We start from the raw sequence: 21,484 nt of genomic DNA on the forward strand, positions 1-21,484 counted from the left end.
ATAAAATGATCAAATATAGATATACTCACCACAAAGGGAAGGATACATTCATGCTGATTTTGTACCATGTATAAGCTGAAGAGGGACATGCGGCTGGGGCCCATCAAGCTGCAGGCTAGACAGAAAAAGTTCTGCAGAGCCTCACAGAGGTTGGAGCAGATGTGAGCCCAGGACGGTAGAGCAATATGCACAATGAGAAGCCTTGGAGGTTGCTGGTAAATCTGCGTGGGAGTGGAGGGCCCTTTACCAGTACTTCGCCCATGATACATGCCAACCAGACCAGAGGTGGAACTGCAGTCACTACCTGGATGTTCTCTGTACCTATAGGGAAGGAAAGAGAAATCACTGCCTTTCATAAAACTGAATTATATGCTTGGTTGAAATGATGAACATAGTCCTAGAGGACTAAATCCAGAAAGGAGTCAGACTGGGGATTAAGTCAAGTTTCTCTAGGCTATCCCATCTTAACTCCCAAGGGATCTAGATGTTTACCTATAATGTAAGGCTGAGACTGCTTACAGATGCTGAGTGGAACTAAACAAAAAGTGACACAAAAGCCAAATTTCAGTCTTAAAGTAAGCTACCTGCCCTCATAAACTTTATTTATGTATCGGCATTTATTGTTCTATTTTTTACAATTTGTTTCTATGACTGCCTCTCCCAATACATTGTGAGATTCCCAAGGGGGAAGAACCGGACTTGCCAACTTGATCTATCAGTGTTTAGCAGTGTTTATTTGGTATGTAGGAACTTTCTTTCTTTTTCTTTCTTTCTTTCTTTCTTTCTTTCTTTCTTTCTTTCTTTCTTTCCTTCCTTCCTTCCTTCCTTCCTTCCTTCCTTCCTTCCTTCCTTATTTTTGAAACAGAGAGAGAGAGTGCAAGAGAGCAAGCACAAGTTGGGGAGGGGCAGAAAGAAAGGCAGACACAGAATCTGAAGCAGGCTCCAGTCTCTGAGCTGTCAGCAGAGAGCCTGACGCGGGGCTCAAACTCAAAGCTGTGAGATCATGACATAAGCTGAAGTCAGACACTTAACCAACTGAGCCACCCAGGCATGCCCAAATATCATTCTTAATGGTGATATTGAAAGCTTTCTATTTGACTAGGAGACTGCTAACACCACTTCAACACTGTAGTGAAGGCAGCAATAAGGCAAGATAAATAAATATGACACATTGCAGTGGAAGAAATAAAACTGTTATTATTTGTAAATGACAGGATTGTGTATATGGAAAATCTAAAAGAATTTATAATTTTATAGTTTCTCCCAAAAAGGTCTCATCTTTTGTTAAATTTTATTCTTAGAGATCTTATTTTTTTAATGTTAACTTATATGACATCTTTTTAAATTTAATTGTTAGTTTATTGCTAATATATAGAAATAAAGTTGATTTTTGTACATTGATTTTGTATTTAACAACCCAGCTGCACTCTCTAATTACAATAATTTATTTGTAAATCCTTTTGGATTTTTTGTCCACAATCATATAATCTGTGAATAATGACAGGCACTGGGATACATGAACAAAGTCAGATCATAACAGCAAAAGGCTATTCGTGACAGTCTCATTCATAATTGGTGCAAACTGCAAACAACACAAATGTCAATCAACATTAGAATGGATAAATTCTTGTATCATCACACATGTAGCATGAAAATGAATGAAATAGTTACACACAACAGGGATGATTCCAAGAAACAAAATACAAGCAGCAAGACACAAAGAATACATATAGTACAAATCTGTCTACATAGATTTTATTTTATTTTGAGAGAGAGGCATGAGAGCACATGAAAGCAGGGGAAGGGCAGAAGGAGAGGGAGAGAGAATCTTTTTTTTTTTTTCTTCATCAGGAAGATTTTATTTCATTTTTTATTTAAAAATTTAAAAAAATGTTTATTTACTTTTAAGAGAGAAAGAGAGACAGAGTACAAGTGGGGAAGGGGCATAGAGAGAAGGAGACACAGAATCAGAAGCAGGCTCCAGGTTCTGAGCTGTCAGCACAGAGCCTGATGTAGGGCTCGAACTCACAGACTGAGAGATCATGACCTGAGCTGAAGTCAGAAGCTTACCTAACTGAGCCACCCAGGTGCCCCTATTTTTAAATGTTTAATTTTTTTTTCATTCACCACTGAATTCTCCCCCTGCCCTTTTTTTTTTTTAATATAAATTTTAGTTAGTCAACATACAGTGCAATATTGGTTTCAGGAGTAAAATTCAGCGATTCATCACTTACATACAACATCCAGTACTCATCACAAGTGCCCTCCTTAGTACCCATCACCATCTAGCCCATCTTTCACCCACCTCCCTCCATCAACCCATAGCTTGTTCTCTATCATTAGGAGTGCGAGACAGAATCTTAAGCAGGCTCCTTACCCAGCACAGAGCCCAGTGAGGGGCTAGATCTCACAACTGTGAGATCACAACTTGAGCTGATATCAAGAGTTAGACACTCAACCAACTGAGCCACCCAGGCACCCCTACACAGATTAAAAAAATAAGCACAAATAGCTATATTGTTTAGGGATGTGTACATAATGGCTAAATTATTCTTAAAAATCAAGGAAATGACTATCATCAAATTAGGGTAGTGATTTTCTCTAGAAAGGAAGGGGGGCATTATGATTAGAAGGGACAAAAGGGGAGGTCTGGGGCATTAGCAATGTTCTATTTCCTGACCTTTAAAAAAAAATTTACATTTATTTATTTTTGAGAGACAGAGAGACAGAGCACAAGTGGGGAGCGGCAGAGGAGGAGACAGAATCTGAAGCACGCTCTAGGCTCTGAGCTGTCAGCATAGAGCCCAACGTGGGGCTCAAACTCAGAAACCATGAGATCATAACCTGAGCTGAAGTCGGACACTCAACCAACTGAGCCACCCAGGCACCCCTATTTCCTGAACTTTATTGTGGTTACATGGGTGCTCACTTTATAATTATTAAGCTGTATTTTTCATGTTTTATGAAATGTTCTCTCTATATGTTGTATTTAATAATAAAAATATTTCAAAAAGAATATTAGGAAAATCATAAAAGAAAATATTTTTTAGATTAAAAAAATATGTTCCCATCTTGGGGAGCTAAAATAATTCCATATAATTGTCTGTTAGCTAAAGAATGCAGGGAATATAAAAACTTCTTTGATGTCCCCAGGTCCAAGAGAAATATCCTATTATTTATGATAATTTTCAGAAACACTTTGGAATTTATGACCTTTAAAATGATCTAATAGTACATAGATAAATGTGTTCCCCAAAATCAATCTGTGAATTTATTCCTCTTCAATCTTTCCTTTTTGGTTAGTGGAACTCAGCGTTTGTTCAATAATTTTTTATCGAGTTCCAATTATGTGCCGAGGACAGCTGAACAAATAAGTGAATGAATATGCTAATCTATTAAAAATAATCTTGAACTAGAAATCCAAATCAATGACTAATGTATTCAGCAAGAAAGCAAATATTGTAATATATTTTAACTGTACTTTTAAATTAAGTGCATGAAACCAACGTAATGCTGAATTTGAAACTAACACACAGGTTCATATAGACAGGCACCCAGACAGAGGCCTTATTTAATGCAGAATGAGCTTCCACTCCCTCTCTCCATCCTCCTTCACATTTGAAACTCTTGTCATTTTAGAGTATGGGCAGTTCTAAGTTTGGATGGTTCTAATATATACAAATATCTTGCTAGAGTTTAGTTCATTAACACCAGTCCCTCATTAACACAGCTCAAATTTCAGTTACTGTGGAATATTAACTGTGAGTACTTACATGAAATATAAATCACAGCTAGCTCTTCAGTCCACAAATCACTACATAAATAACAGATGCTCATCATGATCAGTGATCAATTATGTCACTTCTTTCAAGGTCTGTCAGTGACTAGTCACTGCAGATCACTTATTTGGTTTAAGCGCAAACAACAAAGCGTGTAGTTGTTTTACCTCCTTGTCTGCTAGTGATAAACCCATCTAACATTCTACAAAAATGGATAACTGAAAGAGGGAATTGGCTAAAATTGGCCATTTCAAGATGAAAGTGTAGCGAAGAAACGATATGTGGTAATGCTAAAAAGTGAAAGTGGGATAAAACATAAATGAACTTCTAGAAGAAAAAGCTGACTGTAACAATGCTGACAAAGCCACCATTTGATAGACTCTAGATAAGCAGCTAGAGGATCTTAGCGAAGGTGAACCTAACCTAACCTAAATGGGGAAGTGGTTGTGACAAAAAGTGTGAAGACAGCCCAGAGAAAGTGCCACCAGCAAAAAACTGCATATTAAAGGATCTCTTGGAGATCCTTGGAAAGCCCAAGGGATATAATGTTGAAAGTTGATCCAAGCATAGAAAGGAGTATGACAATTAGCTAAGGCATAAAGAAGATGCGTGCTGGATCATAAGTTGTACAATGAGGAGAAGACAAGCACAAGCACTGTTCAAACTATTCTTAAGTTTTTTTTTACAAAGAAATAGAAGACTCTGATATTCAAGGTTTCTAATGTTTTAAATTACAGTGTCTAAATAGGTACTAGCCTTACTATTTTTCATTTCCCACTTAGAGCTGATGGTAAAAGAGATTTTAACATTCTGACAATTTTGAGAGGTCCTGGAACAAATTTAATTTTTCCCCATTGATGATTAAGATTACTTTGAACAGTTTCAGCTTGCACGGTCATTTTTAAATCCCACACTTATGTGCAATTCCAAGACTGTCTTTTAAATGAGGTAAGAGGCAGCTCTCTTCCCTATATTCTCAAACATGATCAATGAATGCTCTGATGTATCTGGGCATAGTTGTAAGCAGGATCTGACAATTTTTGATCCTGTACTCTCCACTTTTGTCAAAACACCCACTTGTTGGGGTCTCCCTGCAAACTGGTTTAACCTGGAACTCTACTCGGCCTTGAACCACCAAAAGCATCAAGTTACTCCCTTACTAAAAACCCTTCAATAGCTTCCAATTACACTTGGAACAAAATCCCAAATCCTTATCCTGGCCCCGAAGTTCTGCATGTATCTCCTTCCCAACTCTCCATCCTCAGCCATGCCATCCCCTGTCCAACCTCCTCCCACCCTTCTCTGTCCCTGAGGCACCTTTCAGGTCCACAAACACTTGGGCCTTTCATTCCTTCAGCTGCTGAAGTTCTTTACCATCACTACCCTCCTTAACCTGACTCATTCTTTAGGTCTCAGGCTTTAGGTCTTAATAGGTTAGGGCCTCTTTACGTGCCCTCACTCACAAAAGCACCTATACCATGTCGGTAGAGCCCTTAGGACACTGTGTGTGATAAACTATTTAATGGTTCTTCCTCCTGCAGGGCTGCATTAAAAATGTCGTGGATCCTAAGCACTTTTGCCTTCGTGAGCCCCTACCTCATTAAAAAAAATTTAATAAAATAATAATTAATAGATTTTCGTGGGCCCTAAAATTTTCATTTTTCTTTTGTTGTAAGAAAAAAAAAATCAAAACATTTTCTTTGACCCTGAGGGGTCGTTGTTTTCCTGACTTTCCCAAAAGTTAGAAGACCGTCGTAGCCCCCCGCCCCCAAAGCGTCTAGGGCCCTGGACACCATGCCTACAGTGTCTGGCGGACTGGCCACCCATCCCCCAGGGACCGGGAGGGCCAGCCAAGGACACGCGGCGTCAAGGATCTCAGACACGTGCGCGGAGGGACGAGAACCCGCGGTGGTTGAGGATCGGTGGGCGTCAGTGTTGCCCAGGCCTGGTCCGCCAACACCGCCCTGAGGGCGCCCGTTCGGCCCAAGCCCACCTTGTGAGGCATTGCCGGCCGCTCTCTCTCGGGGCCATCCTCCAGCTTAGGCCCTCGGCCCTCCACCTGCCCTGAGGCGGGGAGAAAGTGCGGTATTCCCCCCTTGTTTTGGGAAGGCGAAGACCCCATTACCTGCTCCTCTAGGCTCTCGGCGTGCGCCTGCGCCGTCGAAAGCGCCTGCGTCCAGCAGGCTGCGGCTGCGCAGGACTGCTCACTGAGCGCACCGCCTCAGGGGCCGTCTCAGGGTCTACCTCAGGGCCACAGTCTCCGAGCCCCCCGGCGCCAGGGAAATGGCCCTATTTTGGCCCTGAGGTAGTTTTGGATCTCTCTTTGAGAGTATCATGCTAAACTTGACACTTCTTCGGTAGTTAAACCCCACCCCCAATTAAACATTCCAGTAACACCTCCCTCCCCCCCAGCAATGAAACATTCCAGGGGGCACCGCCATTGTGTCCTTAGCTTTAACCTTTCTCTTCCTCATCATTCATTCACTTATTCAGTTGGTCACTCTTTTATTCAATAAATATTTGTTGAGGGCACACTATGTGCCAGGCACTGTGCTAGGATTGGGGTACACTGGACACACAATGGTCCCCTGCCCTCATGGAAGTTAGAGTTTAGTTTACCTTCAAGAAGTCCTTTCAAGTCTTCAAACCTCTACATCCCAAGAGGGTCTGCCCCTCTCTACTCATGCTCATTCTCATTTGCTTGCTGATGATTCCCATAGTCTCTTTGCCAAAATCCAGTTGAGATAGGATCATTTGGCTGATCCGGGTCTTCAACCCTGGTTGAAGGAATTCCTCTCTGAATTAGCCCACAGGAGAGGAAAAAATAATGCTAGTACCAAACCAGAAACGGACAAGCGCTTTCTCCTGTTTCCCTGTTTATTATTGTCATCTCCTTCCACCCCTCACTCAGTTCATTGCCTGCTATGCAGATTGGGGGAGGGGAAATCAGTTTACCAATGAGTGATTCAGGACGAGTTAGAACCAATAGGAAAAGAACCACCTGCCTATGTTTTAGTCCTACAACACCAATTTTTGGTCCCCTCAACTGCTCCTCAGAGTAAAACCAGAAATACTTAATCCAGGCTCCCAGGTGTAATCTGATCAATAGACTTCCTGTGATTCAATGTAAAGTGTAGCTTCTCAACATGTCTTCTTTCTCACATACTCCAAATTAGTCTTTCTGTCTTTAATTTCCAGATTATTCTATACATTGATGCTAGAATTATCCTAGTAAAAATATATTTGATGACATCATTCTTTGGCTCAAACATAGTTTTGTTTTTGTTTTTTGTTTTGCTTTGTTTGGGTTACAAAGGCTGTTATAACTGACTCCACTTACCTTATCAGGCTCAACTCAAACAATATCCTTACACTGATTGCAAATCACATCACCTATTGCTCCCAGCTACAGTAAATTTCTCTGTTTCTCTATAAATTGTTTTATCTATCTGGAGTAGCATTTATTAGATAATGTGCCAAAGACTGTGCTAGATGTGGGGGAATATGATGTGATTTCCCCAAGATTCTACTAAACTCTGAGGGTGACAACCTGCATGAAGAAAGCAACCTGCATGTTTTAAACTACAGGGAGGGCAACTGGCCAAAGGCATCAGATACTGTCTTAGAAATCCACTGTCATATTTGTGAAGACCACAGGCTGTTCCTAGCCAATGCCTGAGTGTGGTCGGGATACTAAGGAAGACTTGATCCTGGGAGGCACAGGATGCTTCATTCCCTCTCTTCTTCACCTAGGGTTAGACTTGCAACACATCTGACTGCTCTTGAAGCCTTTCCCAGCCCTTTCCCTTTTCCCTCACAGGTGTTTCCCTGGTAAAATCCTTGTACATTTAATCTCTTCTTGGTGTCTGCTTCTCAGAGGACCTAGACTAACTCATGAATATTTGAACAAGTAATTTCAGACAATAAAATAAACACGAACAAAGATAAAAAGCATTTACCAAATATTTATTGGCTGCCTACTATATACCAGACACTGTGCTAGGATCTGAGAATACAATAATCTTTGCCCTCCTGGGGCTTAAAGCCTATGAGGGACAGACAAGTACTTAGGCAATGGGCAATGTGGTGTGATATGGGCTATGGCAAGGGAAGTACAAGTTTATGGGAACATATAGGAAAAGCACAGACTTGGAGAATTGGGAATGCTTCCTAGAGAATGGGATTATCACTCTGAGCTTAATCAATAGAGTGAATAGGAGTTAGCCAAATAAGGGACATGGAGAATATTCCATGTAGAGGGATTCTTAAGAGGCTCAACCAGTCCAGAGCACAGCATGTGGAAGAAGTAGGCAAGAGGCCAGAATATAAAAGGTCCTGTGGACTATATTAAGGATTTTGGATTTCATCCCATAGTGAAGGTATGGTGAGGAACTGGACTGATGTGTTTTTTTTTTTTTTAACATTTTATTTATTTTTGAGACAGAGAGAGACAGAGCATGAACAGGGGAGGGGCAGAGAGAGAGGGAGACACAGAATCGGAAGCAGGCTCCAGGCTCTGAGCCATCAGCCCAGAGCCCGACGCGGGGCTCAAACTCACGGACCGCGAGATCGTGACCTGAGCTGAAGTCAGACGCTTAACCGACTGAGCCACCCAGGCGCCCCTGGACTGATGTGTTTTAAGCAAAGGAGTGATCTGATTTGTGTACTGGAGAGAAAATTCTATCTTCCCTGAAGGGAATGGATTGGGGGCTAGAGTTGGGGTGGTGGTGCCTGGTGATGGAAGCAGGACAGGAGTAAGAAGTAGACCAGGCAAGAGATGATGGCATCTTGAATAAGGGTGTTAGTAGGGGGATGCAAAGATGTGGAGGAGATATTTAGGAGTTAAAATGAATAGGTCTTCATGAGTAATTGGATTGATTAGGAGGAATCCAGAATGACAGAGCCTAGAACATAGTAGGCGTTCAGCGAATACTTATTGAAGAATGAGTGCAAATTTTCTGGCTTGGATAGCTGGAAAGATAGTGGTGCTATATACAGATATAAAAAAACATTGGTTCTACCGTCTTACCCAGTTACCCAGGCTGGTGTGGGAGTGAGGATGACAGTTCTGTTTTGGACATGTTGAAAGCAAGGTGTCTGTGGTACACTGAGTGGAGATGTTCAACAGCCAGTTAGATATATGTGTCAGAAACTGAAGAGAAAAATATGAGTTGGAGATGTAGATTTAAGGAATAGATATTGATTAAGTTAGTATGATTCAGTCAGCTTAGAGCAGCGATTTTTCTCAAAGTGGGGATCTCAATCTATTAATAGGTAGTAAAATCAATTTAGTGGGCTGCAACCAGCATTTAAAAAAATGAAAGATAATAAAGTGCAATCCCATAGAAAATATCAGGGTTTAGCTCCTGAATTAAAGAAATATAGTGAAAGTATGACTTTGTGAAAGTTTACTTCACTACTACAGAAGTATTTAAGTATGACTAGGTTGCAATGTAAAAAAGAACTTCGTATTGTGTGTTGCTGCCACAAAAATGGAAAGAGTTCTTTGAAAACAAACAAAAGGCAAAAAAATCAATATTTAAACCATGTTCAGAGAAGGGCTAAGGTCTAGGTTAGATTATTGGGGAGCAGCTAGGGAGAGGCATATATCAGTGCCAAAGGAAGTAGCACAGAGGAGGGTCCTGTTGTGTTGAGGCTGGTGTATTAGAAAAAAAGTTTCAGAGAGAAGACTTGAAGTATCAATCTTCAGTGTCTATTTTCCCTTTTAGACTAAGCAATTTGAATCCAGGATCCATGTTTTGCATGTCACCCTTGTGCAGGGGCCATGCTAATCTCTGTATTGTTCCAATTTTAGTATATGTGCTGCCAAAGCAGGCAGCAGGAATCATATTTTAATAATCTTTATCTATGTTACTTAATAAAATGCCTAGCACATCATAGGTCCTCAATAACCACTGAATAAATAAAACAGAATTTGCACCTTAGAGAGGTTACCCTGATGATAACTTGGAAAGAGATTGGAGGCCGGTTTTTTTGTTTTTTTTTGTTTTTTTTAATGAAACTATTGCATAGTCTAGGTGAGCAATAATAAAGTCCTGAATTATGATAATAATTGAAAGAAAATGACAAATTTAAGTTATTTATGATTCATAAGCGTAAGTTATCAGGACAAGATGACTGCTTACATTTGGACATGGTAGACAACCTCCAGGATGGTCCACTGAAATTCTTGTATTCCATCCTTGTGTTATCCCTCCCCACAGTGCATGAGGATTGGCCTGTGACCGACAGAATATGGCAGAAGTTATATTTTTACTTCTGAGGCTAGATTATAGAAGACATTGTGGCTTTCACCTTGGTTTTTGGGATTACTAGCTCTAAAGAAGTAATACTATATTGTGAGGACATCCCAGCAACCCATGGAGAGGTCCATATGGAAAAGAATTGAGACTTACTACCAATAGCCAGCATCAACTTGCCAGGCATGAAATTAAGCCATCCCAGAAGTGGATCGTCCAGCCCTAGCCAAGCATTCAGATGACTGGTGGCTTCATCCAATATCATGACTATAAACTCATGAGAGACTGGGAGCTAGACAACCCAGCTAAACTACTCCTGAATTCCTGACACACAGAGATAATAAATGTTTATTGTTGTTTTAAGCCACTCAATTTTGATGTTAATTTGTTACATCTGGTATGCAGCCTAGATAACTAAGCAATGGGGAATATAAGAGAAGAAAGCAAAGATTACCTACAAGGCTATAAATTGGAGGACTAAGTGCTTGATGAAGAGCAGGGAGGGTGGGATGATGGAGACAGTGAGTTATTTTCAGGCCCTGTGTTTGTCTTGTATGTAGGATTTCCTAGTGGACATATCCAGAGTCTTTGCCCCCCTCACTCTCAAAGGCCTACTACTTATCCTTGAACACTCAGTTCAAATGTCATTTCTGTGAAACCTTCTTGATTTTCTCAGGCAAAACCTAACTTTTATGAGCATTTATTGCACATTTTTATGCAAACATAAATCACTTTGCCTTGCAATGATCTATTTGCAGTTATTGGTTAAATGCTTGCTAAAATAATAATTTTGAGAAATTTGGTGTGTTTACCCATTTACACACATATTGTCCCTGGTAGTACAGATATGGGCATTTAAGCTTTTGGAACTCACTGAGCAAACCAGCCATTGGAGGACCTGGAGCCCCACCTCCGGCCGGGTTCCGAAGTAGAACTCCCACCTAGACCTAGGTCTAGCTCCTCCTGTACCTGGGTTGGGCTTCTCCGCTCCTTAGCTCCGCCTCCACCCAATTCCGATTGGCTGGAGGAGGAAATCGGCCCGACCATTAGTCCCTTCTTGAAGAGGCGGAGCTGGGTTGCGTTCTCCTCTGGCCGACGCAGGCCGAACCGGACCGAGGAGATTCGAGTGGGGCCGAGGCCGGTGGCACCGCGACCCAGAGCGGAGGTGGCAGGGCGCGCCCCACCCAGCGGCCAGGCGGAGCCTAAGATGCTGGCTTTTGCCAGGCGGCCCCGCCCGGGCTCCCAGCCGCCTCCGGCCTCGCCCTTTCCGCTGCTGCTGCTGGCGGTGCTGAGCGGCCCGGTATCCGGCCGCGTTCCCCGCTCGGTTCCCAGGACCTCGCTTCCTATCTCAGGTAAGGCGTGGGTGCCCTCGCCCTCAGCCCTTCGCGCCGCTCCCGGGCCCCGCCTGCAGGTGCCGGCACCCACCTGCCCTTACCTACAGCCCGGGCAGGCGCTCTGGAGCCCCTCCGCGCTGCGCACCGAGTCCCGCGCCGCCCACGCCCCTCCAGGACCCAGGCGGGACCCCCACGCTGTGCTGTTCCGCAGCATCGCTTCCCGGCCTCGCGCTTTGGCTCCCATGACACGCCCAGGCTGCTCCTGCTGCCCCTTACTGGCAGGACCGCGAGAGAGTTAAGCCCCTCATCGTGCAGAATCGGGCACTGAGGCCCAGGGAGGGGATGGAGGTTTCCCCGAGGTCGTCCATTTCGGGGAATGGACTCCCTTATTCCCCTCTGCCCAAACATACACCTGTGTCCCTCACGCCAGCTTGATGCCTATTCTGCTTCCAAACTCATTGGTCTTTCGTTCTATTCCAGCCACCCATCCTTCTGATGACCAACTCAATCTGCCCACTTCTCAAATCTATTCCCTTATCATTTCTACCTCCCTGCAGGCTTTTTGCCTCGCTCGAAGCCCTCATCTCCCTAACCCACTTCCCAGGCCTCTCACAGCTCTTACACCAACTCCCATTGTCTGATACACGATCCGTGGATCCATCGTAACCCTCTTAACTCCTCAGCATTCCGTGCTTTCTCTACCCATTCCCTACATTGAATGTTGGGAAATCATTCAGTGAGTTGATTTAAAGTTCTGTTTAAATGATTTCTAAAGTCTTCAGAAGAAAAAAAAAAAAAAAAGGAGGGAGGAGATTTGGTCCTTTGAAAAGATCTGGAAGAAGCCAAGGGATGCCACCAGGCTAAAAATGGTCATTGGAATGATTCACACTTTAAAGGCTCTCTGCTGAGGTGGGCATGGGCATGGCCATGGACCTCGTTTTCTTCTCAGTGGGCACTGAGTGTTAGCACCTAGTGCAGACCCAGTGAAGTTGAGAGGGCAACCTGTTGGCAAAAACTCGCAACTGGGTAATAGTAATTTAGAGTCTAAACTTCGGCCTAGTGACATAGGGTTACTTTGAATCCAGAAGACAAAGTTGTGGTCAGAGCCTGGGGTTGGTTTGTGCTGGAGCAGTAGCCACAAAATGGCGTTGAGGTTGGTAACCAGAAATTCAGAGAAGTCTAGATAGCAAGGTGAAACAGAGTTGGGGATACGAGTGGAGGTTGGGTGTTCCAGGGCTTATAACGAGCATGAGAGAGTAGGCAGGTACAGCGCAGATTTGAGTATGGGTGTGGGAGGATGGGGTGGGTGGGGCTCCATACATCAGCACATCCAGGAATGAATGGCTGGTAGCCATTCTGTCAAGTCTTGAGGGTAGCTGAGCAGATGAACCAGGTAGAGCAGAGCTGTATTGGTACAAGGATAGGGGCTCCAGAGTGAGCTAAGAAGATAAATTCCTGCTAACTTATTTGTTATAATCTTTAAATGGAATTTTGAATGATGACACTGAAGTTTAGACTTGGCCCAAATGGAGCACATGCCTAAGGAAGGAAAAAAGGAACCATTTGTGAAACATGCACTATATGTCAGTTGCTTCTACATATGTCATCTCATTTAATTCTGTCAACAAGCCTGATTGGTGGTGTTTACAGATGAGGGAAGTGATGCTCAGGGCAAGTAACTTACTCAAGATCATATAGCTGGTAAGTGAAAGAGCCACATTTAAACTGGGGCTGATCCTTCTCCACAGCACATTCTCATGCCCACTTTTTCCCTCTTTGGGTGGAAATGGGGTGGGGTTGGGGAGGACAAGAGCAGTGAGAAGACAGGAGATAGTCTCCTAAAGTGTTGGTGAAGAGAGTGAATCATTTCCCTTCCAAGTAAAAACAAGTTACTAATAAGTAGTTATTTTTTTTTTTTAAAGGAAATTTAGAGAAGAAGGTCCTTGTACTTCCTATAGGTATTTTCAAATTATGTATCATGTTGCTATGGATAGAAATTACAGACTTAGTATTTATGCTGTTATTTTAATAAAGTGGTTTTTTTTTTTTTTATAGAAAAAGCATACTTGGCTGCATTGTATGCTAAATATTCTGGCCTCATCAGTTATCTATCTTTGGGGAAGTTAGATGGTTGGCCTGTCAAAGCCCTGTTTTTACCCTTCATGGCTGCTAAATAAATGATACTTGGAAGAAAACAGAAATTGAGCCCTTTGGCTTTGTCTTTGTGGACCCAACCCTTATGAAGCAATGGCTGATGTCACTCTCCCCTCTCACCCTCTCTTCCTGCCAGAGGCTGACTCCTATCTCACCCGGTTCACCGTCCCTCAGACATACAATTACTCTGTTCTCCTTGTGGATCCTGCTTCCCATACACTTTATGTCGGCGCCCGGGACACCATCTTCGCTTTATCCCTTCCCTTCTCAGGGGAGAGACCCCGCAGGGTGAGAAATGAAAGTGGGGAGGACCCCAGACTCCAGAGCATGTGGTTAGATCCACAGTGTTATGAGATGGGGTGTGTGTTCATAATAACTAAATATGGAACAGTGGTGGTGGTGGCAGGGGGGAGTGTCGGTAAAAATGAATATAGGAAGAATATTGGCTTCATTATCTCAGCTAAGGGTGATGGGAGGGGATCATGGTGACTGGGGACGTTATGAGGGAGGTTAATGCTAGAGGAGGCCACAGTAACCAGGTTTCAGGTGACAGTGGGCAGAGGAATCATTAGAATCACATTTCTTTAGGGCAATAGCTTTTAAACTTTTTTTTTATCATCCCTTAGTAAGAAATATATGGTACATTTTGACCCAGTACAGGAAGTGTGTATTTAAAGAACACATTCTTGAAACAGTATCTACTCTCCTGTATGTGATACATTCTGATATATTCTATGTCATTAAAATTAAAAACAATTGATTTCATTACTCATTAATGGGTGGAGACCTCCAGTTTGAAAAATGATGCTCTGACTGAAGAGGCGGGGGCTGGGGGGTGGGTTGTCTCTGAAGTTCTCAAATTGATGGTGGTAGTGGAACTGTTTCACCTACCCTGACTTGGAAAGAGTTTGGGGAGAATCTGGGAGAAACAGTCACTCCTCCTTTCTCAGATTGACTGGATGGTGCCTGAGGCCCACAGACAGAACTGTAGGAAGAAAGGCAAGAAGGAGGTAGGTATGAATCCTGACCCTGTCCCAAGTGTCCCATTGAGACCTAGTTCCAGCCCTGGCTCTGTGTCTGTCCCCTGCAGTGCTCCCATAGCAGTGTGCCCAGGCAGGGGCTCTAACACCATGTCATCCCCTGTCATCTCTGATCCCAGAGCTGTATCTAACTGTCCTGACACTACCCTGCCTTTCCCTGTACCTGCTGCTTCTGATTCTCTCTAATCATCTCTGACCCCCAGGATGAATGCCACAATTTTGTCCAGATTCTCGCCATTGCCAATGCCTCTCACCTCCTCACTTGTGGCACCTTCGCTTTTGACCCGAAGTGCGGGGTTATTGTGAGTGACGGGTGGGAGGATGGGAAAGGTCTCCTGTGAGTGTCCATGACAGGGAGCATGCTTAAAGCAACACTTGTGCATGAAAAGCATTGGGGGTGAGGGATGTCTTTGCAGGGTGGGGGTAGGAGTGGGAGGGCGAGGCAGGTTGTCTGTAGAAGGTGAGGTACACAGAGTGAGAAGAGAGAAGAGGGATGGTGAAGGAAATTAGGAATGCTAGCTAGGCTAGGGAGAAGATAAATTCAGGAGAGACTTCCGAGGCTAGTATCTATCTCGTGTTTCCTTTGTCCTGTGTATGCTTTGTCCCAGCAGCCTAGATCCATTTCTTAATCAGCATAATCCATGCCTGCTTCTTCCTCCCAAGGTGGGTGACTGTCTTCTTCTCCCACTGCTGACTTCATTCTGCGCAGGCTGTGACCCTCTGCTCTCATGGCTTCTGAGGTCACTACCCACTAATGTAGTACTTGCTGGCCCGTATTCTGGGTCTTGCCTTCAAAGTGGGCACTTTGTCAGCCATCTCTCCTTCTAGGTCCTGTTCATTGCTGCCGGAGCCCTGGGCATCTTCACCCTCATACTCAGGCAGGCTTGGTACATGTACACCCCTAATCATATCTAGCTAGTCATGGCTTCTAAAGTTACTGGGACTGGTAGCATCTCAGGAAGGTTTTAATGCTTTTGAACCCTCAGCTTTTCCCATCAGTTATCCAACAGTCAGTTACTGGTCCTCTGCCAGTATGCACTTGTGACAACAACCTGGGATGAGTCAGAAACCTCCCCTGTTCTTTGTATTCAGTGGCTTCCCTTTCCGCTCCAAGGAGCAAAAGGAGGGAGTGCAATGACTCTCTCTCCTGACCCTGATCCTTAGCTGTAGATTTTGACTTGATCCTTTTGCAAACTGCAGTACTCCTTGCCACTTGGATCTTATCAGTGTACATCTCCAAACCCCTCCTTGCTGAAGGCCATCCTCAGGTCTCTTGTTTCCAGTGTTATGACTGTATATGTTTGACTGCCCCGGTCAGTCCCTCTCGGCTGGCCCTGGGGTTAGTTGGGCTTATGTTGAGTCCTTTTCATAATGTGGATGAGAAAGACTCTCCACCCAAGGTGTGCATAGCTTCCTCATCTTGGCAAGGTTTCCAGGTCAGGGTGGTATTGAAAATCTCTATATTCCATCAAGTAATGTTGAGGGTATAGCTTCCCTACAGTTCTTACAAAGCTCAGAAAGTAGTGTGGAGCTGCCATCGCCATATTTGTCTTTTTCCAGGCTGCACACACTTGGGGAACCCAAGGGTGTGAATAGCAGCACCATGGCTTATAGACAATATGATCACTCCAAGTTAATTTCCCAGGGCCTTCTATTCTTCCTCGGCTGTCTGAGGGGATCCTGATGGTTGTTAGATTCTAAGTATCTGGACATAAAATGTTCTGTACGTCCTGTCAGAATTCGTGTCACTTGGACTCTTATCTACTCCTGAGAAAAATCAGTAACCAGAGTAAAGCCAGGGATCTGTGTCCTGCACTCCCATGACTTTTAGCTCCTTCTCTGAACACTCCTATCTAGCAGGCGTATGAAATGAAGGAGCGTCCTTTGGTCACGGCTTGTTTGTAGGAGAATGTAGGGCACAGGCCCCCTGCCCCCCAAATCAGCTGTGTTAACACTTCAAGCCATATACTAAGACTGACCTCTAGACTTCCTGAAAGTTCTCTTCTGCCTTTACTGTCTTATCCTGCTACCTGGCACTCCCGTCTGCTTAAGGAAGTTCTTGCCTCAATCCTTAGTGCTAAACCTCTCACATCCCAGACTGATGACTTTGAGACTATGTATAACTATTATGTGAGAACTTTGACTAGCTGATCCAGACACAACGACTCACTCAGAGTTGATTGCTCAGAGAAATGAAGGTTCTTACAAAGGAAGTTCAAGCACTGGACCTACCAGCTCTAACTAAAAGTGAAGTTCTGCCATTGAGTGACAGTTCATTGGAGGAAAACATATTTTTGAGAGAGAGAGAGAGCGAGAGCGAGCGAGTGAGCATGTGAGTGGGGCAGGGGCAGAGAGAGAGGGAGACAGAGGATCTGAAGCGGGCTCTACACTGAGAGTGGAGAGCCCAATGTAGGGCTCGAACCCATGAACCATGAGATCATGATCCCAGCTGAAGTCAAATGCTTAACTGACTGAGCCACCCAGGCGCCCCTGGAGGAAAATATTTTAGTTTGCTTTGTTGAGAGAATTCCAACAGTTAACAGAAGAATGCTAGACTTAAACAACAATAGCAGTGACAAGATTTCACATTCAGTTGAAGATGCACTCTGGCCCAGGCTGGTGCTGGACTTTACATTCAAAATTGAATTTAGTTCTTATCACCACACTATGATATTTAGGTATTATTTATTTTCATTTTACAAGCAAAGAAATGGAAGTTCCAAAATGTTAGGTACCATGTCTAGTATTATATAAGTGGCAGCGGCAGAGCCAAGATTTAAATCCAGGTGTGTCTGGTTCTGCCCCACCCCCCGGTCCTTCTATTCCAGTCTGCAGCACAGACGACCTTACCTGGTTTCATTATCTTGTGACATTTGACCTGTTTCGTGTAACAGGGGCCATCTTTTCTTTTGTTTTCCTCCTAACCACCTGGGGAGGGTCCTTTATATGTCTTATACCCTTCTTGGCCAAAGCCAAAGGATGGATTCCAACCTTACAGCTTGGTGAGAACCTTCCTACCTAGCTGTGTTTCAGCTAGCGAGACTTGCCTCCACCACAACTGATGATGCAGTGAGGAATCTCAACACTCAGACAGAGACTGTGGTCGAGTGGTCTTGCCCCCTTCAGACCCTAATGAAATGTCACTTTGTTAAGACAGTAAACATAACCTATCTGGTTAATAGGAGTCTCACTTGCTGAAAGATTATAAACCTAGATAACACAATGATGCCATCTGGGGAAACTGTAAGAGGAATTGTTTCATACTTCAGTAAAACACACTGGGTTTTAAAGGGGCTGATAGACCATCTCTGTGAGGAAGTCCAGCAGTCAAGTGCCAACACAAACTAGAGATTGGAAGGTATCACACTTTCAGAGAATTTGGGCAATAATTTGCATAGAAAATCTAGCTGGAAATGTAAGAATGAGTGAGGTCATTGAAATATGTGTGACAAGGACTAAGGATTGATCTTTATGATACATGGTTAGGGGCTAGAAAGGAAAATAGAAATTACCAAAGGAGATAGAGAAACAATTAGATAGGAGGAGGATGGTAGAATTCCAAGAGAATCAAGACAATATTTGAAGGAGGGAGTGAGTCAAAAATATCAAATACAGCCTAAAGATTAGGAGGGTGAGCATTGAGAAAAGGAGTCCTTGATGAAATGTAAGGGAGTAGTTTTAGGCAGAGGGATGAGAAAACACAATTTGTTTTCTAGAAATAACAAGTGACCCAGGTTTGGTTAGAAGAAAGTATTCATTTTGAGAAGTATTAGAAAGTAAGTAATTTTGACTAAAGTGTTTGTACTCTAGGCAATGGTGGGCCATTTTGTCACTCCCTTGCTCAAAAACTTATCAGGGTAGTGACTGATACTGTAGGAATATTGATCTGTGGGGGGTATGTAGAGTAAATTGGGGGCAAGGCTAGGCAGTGTGGAGAGGAGGAGGTTACTGCTGTAGTTTAGGTGAGAGGTCACAGATGGGCCACAGCAGCATGTACTAACCTTTGTCCAAAGTGCCCAGACATCTTGGTAATCTCTCACTGTCATCCATCATTTTCTCAGGCTAGGCTGCTCCCACTGCCTCACATGTGAGATGCTTGTGCCCCTGTGGGGGCAGAAGACTTTCTCATTCCAGAAGACTTTCTTGACCCAGTGTTCCCTTTTTTTGAGACCTCAGATCACATCTAATTTTAACAGGCCTTCTTCAAGGCTCTCAGTAAAGTAAAACATTGCTTGCCAACCATAGCAAATAGATGAGCAGTCAGAATGGGTCAGTAGTATACTTACACTTAGGGGATATAGATCTACGTTCCCACTCCAACTGCCATCAGTGTAGTTAGGCTCCAGCAATACCATATGCCCTCCCTAGTGAACTAGAGGTATTGTGTCTGGCTTTTCTATGCCATAACTTTGATTCCTAAGCAGCCACAGTTAACTTCTCTGCCAGTCTTAGGTTGACATCATCCCTGGTTGACATTTTTAGATGTTATCTTGAAGCGCTCTCAGTGCTGGATGCTCAGCTGAGGTAACTTCCAGCTGGCCCTGGTGGAACTCTTACATCTCTCGCCCCTGTCCAGGTCAGTCCTGCTGTAGTCCCTGGATGAAGAAGGCAGTTACTTGCCAAATCCTCAAATTCTTACCTGAGTTTCAGGTCTTTACTGACTTTACAGATTCCCTTCCCCCCTTCTATGTTTCCTTGACTCTGGTCTTGTCTTTCATCCTTGGGTAGGAGTAGGGGGAGTATGGCCCTTCTCTCTAAGCCCCTGCTTCCGGTGGTATTATATCAGCCTGAACTATTCTTTACCCTTCCTAAGAGCTCTAGCCCTCAGGAGACTTGCTTTCTTCCCTTTGTCCCCCTTGTCCAGTCACATATTCTCCAGCCAGTTGCAAACCCTAGCATTTCAGAGGAAAGATCTGCCCCCTCAGCCTCTTAGCATCTTTTAAGGCTGTCTGTGGTATTCTTTCATCAGGACATGTGGGTGTTGGAACTAGGGGAATGGAGGGAAGAGGAGCAAATGGATGAAAAGAGGGATGGCAGAGATGGGAAATGACGGGGTGGGTGGGGGAATCAGGAATAGACTGGGAGTATGGGGATGGTAGCGGATGGGGATGAATGGAAATTGAACTGTTCTTTCATCTGACCATCTTTGTAAGTCTCATCATGAACCTCCCCATGACCCTAAACCAATTGCCCCCTTCTGGTCTGTAGGATGTGTCCAGTTTCCAGCAGGTTGAAAGACTTGAGAGTGGCCGAGGGAAATGTCCTTTTGAGCCAGCTCAGCGGTCAGCAGCTGTAATGGCTGGTGAGTGGGGAGAGCCCAGAATCTGTGGCTCCTTGCTGTAATTGCCTCCTTCCCCACCCCTGCTGTTGGAATTTCTGTGTCCTTTCTTTCCTTTTCTTGCAATGTCTATTATTCCCGTGTCTCTTTCTAGCCTTTCCTGTTTTTCCCACGGTGCCTGTGTCCTCCTGCTTTTCCCCAGATTATTATTCCCCTGGGTTTTCTCTAGAGAATATGTCCTCTACACCTCTAGTATGAGTGTTTGCTCTGTTAACCTCTTTTTCTTTTCTCATGGTGTTTTACCTCTTGTTTCTAAGAGGAATCTACTACAATGCATATTGTAATAAATTTGGAAAAAGTATAAAGAAGAACATAAGAAATCTTGTAGAACAGCACTGTTCAAAAGAACTTTGTGGAACAATAGAAATGTTCTATGTCTGTGCTGTTTAAAACGATAGCTGCTAGCTACATGTGGCTCTTGAGTCCTTGAACAATGTGACTAGTTTGGCGGAACGAAGGAATCTTAAATTTTATTTAATTTTAGTTTAAACAGAAATACCACATGTGTCTAGTGTCCAGCATCTTGGCACAATTCTAGAATATCAGAAAACCACTGCTAATATTATGGGGTATTTCTTTCTAGCTTTTTAAATGTGTGTGTGCACAAGCATGTGCACTCATGCACATATATTTTGCTGGCCAGTCCTTTGTTGCTCAGAGGAACCAGTCATCAGTAATGACTGTTAATTCCTGCTGTTACTACTTTCCACACTTTTGTTCAAGTGTGGAATGGTTCCATCACAGTTTATGCCCAAATGTTTTCTGGAGAATGACTGCCTGATCCTTAGGCAGCCACAAAGTGAATTGTTTGTGTGCCACGTAGCCTGTATTTTAGGTCAGATCACCCCATGTACACCCTTCACATTTAGTGAGAATCCGGCCATATTCTCACAATAGTACAAAACAATAAGGTTAATAAAAATTTTATGAGCATGTGTGTATTATAAAACTTTTTAAAAAGATTATTTATATTGAGAGAGAGAGAGAGAGAGCAAGCATGAGCATGTGTGCAAAGGAGGGGCAGAGAGAAAGAATCCCAAGCAGGCTTCGTGCTGTCAGCACACAGCCAGACACGGGGCTTGAACCCACACACCGTGAGATCATGACCTGAGCTGAAATCAAGAGTTGGATGCTTAATCGACTGAGCCATTTTAGGTGCCCCTATTGTAAAACTTTTAAATGTCATGCTACATGGATTAATTTTGAATTTTGTCATGTAATTTTATATCATAGTCATTTCTATACAATTTAAAATTTTTTATGAAGAAATTTAATAATATGATACTACTTATTCTTTGAGCATACCACAATTTAATTAAGCAATCCTAAATCACTTATGTAAGTTTAATTTCCAAGTTTATTTAGTTTACCTCAAAGTTTTTGCTATTACCCATAAAACTATAATGAACATACTTGTGCATAAATTTTTATCCTCATGTTAGATTATCTTGAGACTCCTGGGAATGGATTACTATATCAAAGGGTGTGAACATTTTATGGCTCATTATTTGTTGCTAATTGAGTTTTTAGAAAGAGTATACCAATTTACACCCTAAATCAGCAGGAATGAGAGTGTTTG

General features: G+C 43.3%; 2 protein-coding genes and 1 non-coding gene across 6 annotated transcripts in view; 1 reads left to right on the top strand and 2 right to left on the bottom strand.

Annotated features, from left to right (window-relative positions):
* The window catches only part of M1AP (meiosis 1 associated protein), a 70,786-nt gene extending 64,656 nt beyond the window's left edge, over positions 1 to 6,130 (bottom strand). Inside the window, exons 1-2 of the mRNA XM_049651784.1 lie at positions 5,905 to 6,130; positions 30 to 321 (exon numbers count right to left, since the gene is read on the bottom strand). Coding sequence (XP_049507741.1) covers positions 30 to 269 — 240 coding nt within the window. The 5' untranslated portion in view covers positions 270 to 321; positions 5,905 to 6,130. The remainder of the gene's footprint in view (positions 1 to 29; positions 322 to 5,904) is intronic.
* A 3,381-nt stretch (positions 6,131 to 9,511) lies between these two features.
* LOC125937243 (U6 spliceosomal RNA) lies at positions 9,512 to 9,614 on the bottom strand. Its single transcript, XR_007462325.1, has one exon. It is a non-coding gene; the product is annotated as a U6 spliceosomal RNA (small nuclear RNA).
* A 1,495-nt stretch (positions 9,615 to 11,109) lies between these two features.
* Positions 11,110 to 21,484, top strand: part of SEMA4F (ssemaphorin 4F) — a 28,595-nt gene continuing 18,220 nt past the window's right edge. For 2 of the 4 annotated variants that reach the window (XM_049651785.1, XM_049651787.1), the window contains exons 1-5: positions 11,110 to 11,391; positions 13,664 to 13,815; positions 14,478 to 14,537; positions 14,771 to 14,869; positions 19,776 to 19,869. In XM_049651785.1, the coding sequence (XP_049507742.1) occupies positions 11,247 to 11,391; positions 13,664 to 13,815; positions 14,478 to 14,537; positions 14,771 to 14,869; positions 19,776 to 19,869 (550 nt within the window). In that variant the 5' untranslated portion in view covers positions 11,110 to 11,246. The remainder of the gene's footprint in view (positions 11,392 to 13,663; positions 13,816 to 14,477; positions 14,538 to 14,770; positions 14,870 to 19,775; positions 19,870 to 21,484) is intronic. The other 2 variants (XM_049651786.1, XM_049651788.1) reach the window with 1 other exon arrangement.

This window comes from Panthera uncia (genome assembly GCF_023721935.1).
Source record: "Panthera uncia isolate 11264 chromosome A3 unlocalized genomic scaffold, Puncia_PCG_1.0 HiC_scaffold_11, whole genome shotgun sequence".
Taxonomy (NCBI): Eukaryota; Metazoa; Chordata; class Mammalia; order Carnivora; family Felidae; genus Panthera; species Panthera uncia.